This window comes from Trifolium pratense, linkage group LG2 (assembly GCF_020283565.1).
Source record: "Trifolium pratense cultivar HEN17-A07 linkage group LG2, ARS_RC_1.1, whole genome shotgun sequence".
In the NCBI taxonomy this organism is placed as follows: Eukaryota; Viridiplantae; Streptophyta; class Magnoliopsida; order Fabales; family Fabaceae; genus Trifolium; species Trifolium pratense.
In genome coordinates this window covers 5,282,425-5,291,925 of record NC_060060.1, presented here as the reverse complement: position 1 = coordinate 5,291,925, position 9,501 = coordinate 5,282,425, and the positions used below count along the sequence as shown (strand labels likewise).

General features: G+C 38.1%; 1 protein-coding gene across 1 annotated transcript; it reads right to left on the bottom strand.

Moving 5' to 3' along the window:
- Positions 1-1,172: 1,172 nt before the first annotated feature.
- LOC123906518 lies at positions 1,173-8,646 on the bottom strand. The gene is made up of 4 exons (XM_045956444.1): positions 7,960-8,646; positions 6,249-6,620; positions 1,855-6,160; positions 1,173-1,622 (listed from the first exon to the last, which is right to left on the bottom strand). Exons 1-3 carry the CDS (start codon positions 8,071-8,073, stop codon positions 1,898-1,900), a joined length of 4,749 nt encoding a protein of 1,582 aa, XP_045812400.1. The 5' UTR covers positions 8,074-8,646; the 3' UTR covers positions 1,173-1,622; positions 1,855-1,897.
- Positions 8,647-9,501: the final 855 nt, after the last annotated feature.

Genomic DNA, 9,501 nt, shown 5'->3' with positions numbered 1-9,501 from the left:
ATACATTAATTCAATATCATGTTAGTGTCATGGGGTGAACCCATGTTGTTGTTCACAACGATTTTGTCCTTATGGACATTTCCTGTGACATTTGATTCATCATGAGTCTCCAAATTAGTACTCTTATTAGGTTCCAATTCATGAGAAAGAATGTCATCCTTTCCATGTTGCAAAGAGTCCACGTTGACTTGTTGTTTTGCAACTTCAACCTGATTAACATATAAGTCTGTCTTTGTGGGACCAAATATGAGTTGGCTTCCTTCTTTTGTGTTGTTGGACCACCCCACATGAGAGTTAGTAGAAATTGGATTTCCTTGCTTGGCCGTGTAAGCTTCAATGTAGCATCCATGCAAATATTGTTCTGGTATATCTTGAGAAGCGGTTGAAGGGGTGTTACTTGGTCCAGCTGTCTCATTACGTGGCCTTTTTTTCTTGAACCGGTTTTTATTTCTAGCATTTTTAGAGCTAGTATCAGTTCCATTCCCTTTTTGTACTGGATATTGCCTATTTAATTTCTCAACCATATTAAGAACAACATTTTTAGAATGTTGATCATTCACACTTTCGGGAATCCCATCAAATCCGCGAGCATTATCCTTGTTAAAGGTATTATCTTAGTTGCTAGACTAGGGAAAATCAGTCATTTTTATTTTGGGGCAGGGGGTGTAAATAGTAGTTTTGATGAAGGGTATTTTTCTGCCTACAACGGCCACAATACAACGGAGCAACAAAGATTAGTCAATACAATGTAAATTTTGTTGATAAAATGTCTGAAGACACATGTAACCAATGATAGAAAAAACAAAACTAATTGTAGTGAACATTGCTGTTTTGTAAACAAGAAAACATACAGAGATAACATAATATTACTCAAAGTTTCACTGATTCATCTTTTGTTTCACTGCTTCATCTTTCGAATCAATGTATATATGACAACAGAGATAACATAATATTACTCTTGGATAACAAGATAATCGAGCATATCAGTGCCAACATATTACTACAACTCACCAGCTTTATGACAGCAATTATTAGGTTGCAAACACGTTAAACAATGGCCGCTACTAATCATTCATGGGCAATTATTGAATTAACACATTAATCTTGCCATATCACGCTGGCAACGCATTTGAGTGGTTGTTTTTCGCGACAGCGTATGTGTACAAATAAAATATGGCCAACGAGATGAATTCACTATAAATACAACAGGAGAAACTCAAAGGGATTCCATGCCAGTTCCAGTTATGATACCAAAAGTAAAAATGATGCAAGAGCACAGCCATGTAATAACATTAAGGAGGGGGAGAAGTGACAAACTGTACATGGTGGCTCTAACCTGTGCATATATCAACAATAACCAGAATGTGATACTGATAAGTAACAAAATTCGGAAGTCATGACTACAGCAATAACTATATATGTAACAAAAGTTGAAAAAAAAAATGATTTAAAGAAGCCAAACTGGCCTCGAGCCTAGCCAGTTCATACATCCAATCCTCTCCTTCCAAATGTTTGAGAATAGATCGGGCTCAGTGCTGTTGCAGAAAAGTAACAGTCAAACACTTTGACGCCAATTCCTCTGATTCTAGGCGGGCATATTATCACACGTTTCAGTTAGATATCTACACAGGAAAAACAAAACATGCAAATTAAAAACTGCATATTGAAAGCTTTAAATTTTAAGCAACCAAAACATGTGCAAATATGAAGAAGAAAAAGGAACAAGGGGCTTTGCCCATTTAAAAATATGCTTGTACATTGCAAAATCCTCAAATCGAAAAGACAAACTAACTGAATAGGATTTGAATCATGGTGTTGAAAACATTTTAAAATGTTTAGGGTCAGAGAGCTTACAAGGGGTTGGCCTCTTAAAAAAATGCTTCGAAGAGCCATTATCCTACTGCTGCCATGAGGGATGTTTGTAACTGAATCTATCAGTTCCATCCCAACCACCATCAGGTTCCTTTCTTTTTAATGCACCGGCCATTTGAAACATCTTCAAGTGATCCTCCATCAAGGCTTGTGGACTGGGGACTGGCATCTGTCTCAATCCTGAAGGCAACCTGTCATCTCTGCGCTCGGTATCTGCACCACCAGGGCCTGAATTAAGATCCAGACTCTGACTTCCCCATTTTCTGCTGTCGGGAATCACATTACTTGTCCCACCTGGAAGGCTCATAACATATGGGCGGGGATATGCGGACGAGACAACACCACCAGGCCCAACCGGCTGTGAGGGCATAGTAGGAAAGCAAAGCCCACCAACAGTTGATGAATCCATAAACGGCGTTGAACAACCAGAAAAAGTGTTTGAAGATAATGGAAAATTTGTTTCAAATGGAAATCCTGGATATGGAAACGGGGTTGTAGGTGGATATGCAATAGCTGGAGAGGATGAAAGTACTGGCCCTCTGTACATTTCAGGATTAAAAGGTGTGCTACCAGTGGAGCCTATGATCCGCTGTGCCCCAGAACCACCAACATAACTCTGCTCCCCCCTACCAGGCAGAAGTGGCGGGACAGTAATCGCAGAATACGAACTGCCCTGAGGAAACCATGAAGAATAATTCCCAAATTCAGCATTAGTTGTTCTCGAACCATGAACAGAACCTGAAAAAGGCACAGCACTTTTCATCTGCAGACTACGGGCTGGGACTTCAGTACTAACTTCATCAAGGCCTGGCCCATTATTTAAATCAAAGTCTCTTGAGACACTTCCACCATTAGATAACCCACTGGACAATGAAGGTTGTTTACATGGTAGAGAAGGAATATCCACTTTACCCATAGAGAAAGATGCAGCTTCAGGAGTCTCATCTAACCTGTTTAGATCAAGATCAAGTCCCACGGTGCTGCGGTCATGTGTTCCAGACGGTAAGGCACCCCGGTAAGCTACATCCTCGAAACTTACTTCATCGGCAACATTTAAATCAAAATCTAAAGGAGCGCGGCCTTTTTTAACTGAAGTGGCGTCAACGGAAGGAATATCAACAGTATTTAATGGCATTTCAGCATTTTTCCTAGGTTCAGCTGGTCGGAATGCACTTGTAGCAGCTGAGCCTTTCCAGCCAAGTTCCCCCTTACTCCGCAATGGATTTTCTGGTGGAACAACTGGCCCTTTAGCAGCAGAAGCCACTGTAATTGAAGCATGGAATGAACCGGAGATGGACGGAATGGGAAAAGGCAACGGGCAAGGAACATGGACTGCAGATGAACTGGTAGCTTCTTCTGTTCTAACAATGTCCGCTTGAGCTACATCTTCAACGGGGTATCCCTCATTTAAATCAAAGTCCAGTTTTACAGCTGCATCAGAAACGCTAGCAATTGGGGATGGAATAGCATTGCCGGCATTCAACTCTGCAGTGTCTACAGATTTTTTTCTTTCTAGATTAGAATCACATGTTTTGGGAACTTCGTTCTCTTTTACAGAAGTAATTGGTAAATCTGGGAGAACTGATGAACCAGAGCCAATAACACCATCTGAAACTGCTGAATCCAGATCCATTCGTTTTTCATCAGGCTCAAACTCAGCTGGCATCACATGATTAGCATTATCATCCCTGGATACCGACAAAGCATTACCAGGAGCAGGCGGCACGACATCCTCCCTTTTTAAATCCATGGACTCGCACGTATCTGTAACTGGAGAGCCTTTCTGTACAGGCCTAAGAATACCTGTCACTTTCTCTGCACTGTTCTGGCTCTTACTATCTAAACCTGAAGATAACCCGGGGAATTTTTTCCCTTGTTCATTTCCATTCTCGTGCTCCGCGGTGCCACCATCCATGTTAGCAATCTTCTGATCATCGTCAAAAGAGGAAGTCTTTGACTTTAACGTAAAGCCTGAACTACTGCTGTTTTTAGCCCGTTGAGTTCCCAATTCCCTCTGCTCCTGAAAACGCTCTGCTCCTCCGGTTTCTGCATGAGTCTCCTTTCTAGCTGGAAACATAGCTTCAGAAGTATCCTCTTTTATGTCAGGCCGTAAGCACGGACCTTCGACATTCTGTATTGCATCTGAAGTAGAGAAATTTATTTGAGTTTTGCCATCACCAGTTTTCTCCAGATGACTAGATGAAATGGCTTCACCACCTGAAACATCATGCGATACTGTCGTCACAGGATGCCTAGAATCATTTTTGAATTGCAATGACTCCACATTATTCCGAGGATGTTCTCCAGTAGCCCCACCATCAGACTGTCCAATAGTACGAGCAGCTGCTTCAAAAGAACGTCTTAATTTGGAATCATTCCCTGTGCTTGATTCATCAGCTGCAGGAGACTTCCTCTCGGGTGAAGGAAGAGGTGAGACATTTTCAGATCTAGATATTTCTCCTGCAGCCACGGAAGCAAGCAGATTCATCCCATCATCTCCCGGAGAAACAGAGGAACTTGCTTCAGAAAATTTAACACAGCTCTCGACCAACGCATTCATGGGGCTTAAAGAAGCATCATATGTAAGCCCAGATCTGGAAACAAATCCAGTTGAAGAACAGGTTGTTTTTGGCATTTCTGCTGCTTTATCCCCTTCTTCACTAGCCCTGCACCGCTCATCCACTGGCGGAGAGCCCTTAGCTTCATCACAACAAGTTGTTTCATTATCATTGGGTGCATCATTTATCACATTTGACACATGGGTCTGCAAACAATCAGCTTTAGCTTTAACTCTCCTGTCCTGATTCTCATTTTTTTCAGATTGAGGTGATGTTTTGCCACATGCAATTGCAGGTTCTTCAAAATTGCCCCCGCTAGCTCCCCTTGATGGACTGCGACCAGTGTTTGGCAACCTGACAATCAGTCGCTGATTGTGCCCTTGATCGGTAAGGGGCTGATCAGATGGTTTTTCATGGGACATACGGGTCGGGGAAATTTTATCAGAAGGTGAATTTCTCAACTTAGCAGAGCTATGATCCTTCTGAACTACAGCAACACCGGCACCATGTACACCATTACTCGACTTCCGAGTCCGAGATGCACCACCATGAACTTTGCCCACGCTCATTGACCCTGCTGTGGAGCCCTTTGCATCTTCCCGGCAAGAACCAATAGTCTTCGTATATTCACTTGAACAAGATCTGCTGTTGTTTTGAGATTGACTAGAACTGCTGCTCCTCTCCTCCTTGATAGGTGTCAGAGGTAGATCTGATGTTGTTGCACCAACAATGAGTTTAACATTTTGATCTTTCGAGTTGCTGCATACTGAGGCAGTCATCGATTTAGTTGAGCCAGGGGATGAAGTGAACTTCGATACTACTTCTCCAGAATTAAGCTTAGATTGGGAATTTTTGGATGTTGAAGGTTGAATAGCAGAGCTCTTTGCAACATGCTCTGAGGATCCTCCACTTTTCCTATTACCGGAGTGAGAAACATCTGACTGTGATTGCTTTGCGGGCCAAGAAACAGCACGGGTTGAACCTGGTTTTGAATCTGTCATATTCATTTCAGCTTCAACACGCTTCTTCCATGTGTCTACCAAACTCCTGGCTTTCCTCTGAATTTCAGAATTTCTGTGGCTACGCAAATTATTAACAGATTTTCCAACATTACAGGTTTGTAGTGCATGAAGATTCACAGGAAGCTTATCCAACGCACGAAGTAAAGCTAACAAAAATTCTTCAGACTTATCCACATTGCCATCGCCAATTTTGCCCTTATGGACTTCCTGGAGCCATTCATCTAACACAGGCAAACCCCGGAGCTGTACGAACCAGCCAAGACATTCATTCCGTTCCGTGAGAGATATTACATCAACAAGCATAATTCGACCAGCCAAATCTATTTTTTTATCAGCACTGTCAGGTTGCATGAGCTGTATAAACTTTTCAACTCCTTCAAAGTCCACAAACCCGCCTTTATCAGTGATTTTAGCAATCTCAGACCTTAGCATGCTCTCCGGTCTAAATTGACCAGAATCTCCATCTTCTACCTTAAATAATCGCTCTTTTTTGGATGAATCAGATCCCTGATCACCTCTTTCTCTCTTTTTTCCTTTACCCGGTACACCAAAGGAAGAACTACTTTGAATGTTATCAGAACTAGATTTCAATGACTGTGTTGACGTTGGACCATTCAAGGGTTTTGGAGAACGGCCTCCTGACTGCACAGCCCCATGCATTTCTAGTTTTGTCTTATCTAATAGCTTGTAAACTTCTTCCTGCTGTTCCTGAATCCATTGAAAGATCACAAACTAATCAACATACAATTAAACACAAAATATAGTGAAAGAAAATAAAATATGTAAGAAGACTGACATTAATATAATCCTTATCAGTTAGCCACCGTAAACAATTGTTGTCAATGTCGTAAACTCGCCTACAAACAAATGCGGATATCCCTGAAGGTAGTTCAACACTTTTACGGAGAAATGCGACTTTACAAGGATGGAGTAATGATGCAGCATGTATCTCATCCTTGTGAAAGGAGTAGAAGACTTCGTTTGGTGCAGCTTCCACTACAATCCCTTTATTGAGCTTCAAATCAGCAGGCCGGTAAAACCAATTCACTTCTAAACTAGGATTTTCTTCTTTATCGAATGTTAACTTGCGAATTATTCCGATAAAAGGAGGTGAGTCCTGGGGAGGTTTGAAAAGTGCACAGTCACCAACACGAATCTTGCGTCCATCCTACAATGAGTGACAATGAGAATTAATCAAATTCAAATTAAAAGATATTCAGGAATACGACAAGAAGAAAGATGACAAGAATAAAAGGAATCAAAAAGTCATTGAAGAAATTAAAACTATATAGCGAAAACCAGTAACGGAAAATTATATACTAATCTAATCATAGAACTCATTAAGGAGAACCAATAAGTATAGGGCTGCAGAAGAAGATGCCAAATGCAAAATTCAACCACAAAAACACCATGCACGTGCACGAATTCATTATGGGAAACAGAGACAATCATATAGAAATATGGAATAAGATGTAAACCATAATAGATTTAGAAACATGTTAAAAGCAAATTAAAGCTCAAAAGGCAATCAATCCAACAATCAAAATGCAATCATGATAGAGCAATAAAAACAATGAATCTTAACAGTAAAAACCAATGTTTAACTGCAATTTTGGTCACGTCCTCGATATTTAGAAAAAAATTAACAAAACAATCAAAAATCATGTAAAAATATTTGAGAAATAAATTTAAGCTCAAAGTGAAATCAATCCAACCATCAGAACAATGGTCCAATGGAGGTAGAGCTCAAGATAAAACAATGAATCATTAAAACAAAATTAACAGCTCTAAAAAAACAATGTGCGGCAATGCTTTCAAAGCTGTATACAAATTTGGAATAAGATGCCAAGCATAAATGATTTACAAATATGTTTAAAATAAATTAAAGCTTAAAAAATGGGAATAATAAAAGCCAACAACGAGATTGTGGCCATGTTATCAACACTTTTCACATCAAAACAACGGCATTGCGGTTTCAATTGCAGACACATTTGACAAAAAAAATCCCTCAATATCAACCATAATTTAAAAAATGCTGGTATCCATTTTGTTCACACAAAACACAAATAAGACCCAAAAAAGTCCAAAGGAACGCACATCACAAAGACATCTAACCCACAAAACAAATCATAACAATTATCAAAAACCAACCCCCAAATTTACTTCTTTTTCCCTGAAATCAAAAAAATTAACCCCTTTAAACAAATAAACAGATCAACAACAACAAAAATTCTCATTCAGATTGAGGTACCAAGCTAAAAAACCTGGAATCGTGAAAAAATAAAAATAAAAAAATAAAAATCAGGTCAAAAACAAAATCACATCCAATATAAAGCTGATAGATATGTAAATTAATTAATTTTGATTAAATTTAACAACTCCTTAAACAAAACAAAAAAATGAAATTGAAAAACATGTAATTGTAATCAGAAAAAGGAAAAAACATAAACAAAGTAGAAAATTGTGTAAAAAAAAAAAAGAGCTTTAATGGAAAATAATTTATATACTTTGCATATAAATTGAGACGGTGAAGAAACGGTGACTACAGTGGTCGCGTTAGAAGTAACAACAGGCCACATGTGCCGATTGTGTTTCCACTTCTCACCACCGAACCCATACATAATCCTCCATCTTCTTCCGAATCGATCCAAGCTACGTTCCTGAAAAGAAACATCAATTCCAAAATCGAATTTGCACAAATTCGAAACCCTAGATTCGTACCAAAAAAGAGGAAACCCTAGATCAAGCAAGATCTCCTCTTATAATTAACCATGATTTGAAATAGAAAAACGATCGAATCGAAAAAAGAAGAATAAGATTAAGGTTTGTGAAATTTTCTAGGGCTTATGTGGCGAGAAAATTTGGGATTTTTTTTTTGGGGTTTTTTTTTTCTCTCCGAATTAGAAGTGCTATTAGAAAGGGAAAGATTGTATAGATCGATGATGATGATGATGAATTTTGATCGTTCTGGAAATAGAGAAAATCTGAGAGATTTTCTGCGAAGGAACCGCGACGATTGATGAGAGAGAGAGAAAACGAGGTAAGAAAGAGAGAGAAAATTGGGTGAGAAAAGAGAAACGGCGAGAATTTGAGACAATAATAATATTTTTGTTACAAAATTTTGGGCTTTTTTTATTTCTTTTTATTTTTATTTTGTCACAAATTTTTTGATTAAGATTGGATTAGATTAGATTGATAAACTACATTCATAAATAGGATTTTTATTTAGCTTAGCTTAATTGCAATTTTGGTTGACTATTATGTTTTATTCATGATTCTGGTTTCATGGTTTTAACATTGACATGTTTAACTTTTATTTTTGGAGAATGTTAACTTGTGCCCTTAAGGCACATGTTAAGGAAGCAAAAATAGAAATTATTAAATGCTAATTTGTGCATTTTGACTTTTGAAACATTAAATTTCTTGTATCATCAAATGTTGAATTTTTATTTTTTCTATACTTTGTATACTTCAAGATACCCTTCATTTCTAATTATTTTTATTTCTTTCATTATTATATAGTTTCGAAAATATAAATGCAAATGTGTGACATTAAATGAGATGAAATTACTTTTATGTACCTCAAAATATTAAAACTTTGGTAATGGAAGAAATGGAAATAATTAAAAATGAAGAGGATCCTAACTCATTTTCTATATGTATATGTTTGAGTTTCAATTTTATTTTGTTTGGCTTTCATCATCAGTTTAATCTGATTCGGGGGTCAGTTTTAGCACAAGTGGTTCTAGTTCCCTCCCGATCCCAGTTACGGGCGATCGAACCTGGTCTTTCCTATCAAGTTCAACATCAGTTACCACTGAACCAACTAACGATTGATGTTTGAGGTTGAATTTTAATAACACAAAAGATATGTTTATGTGTCAATTGAATTGATGATGTAAGGAGGTTGAAGATAAATTAGGAAATACTGTATTTAAAATATAAAACTATTGATTTCTTAGAACTTTTAGCACTCAATTTAGTTAAATATCATTAACAAAATAAATTTTTAGATGGAATTTACACAAAATAATGATTTTATTTTGACT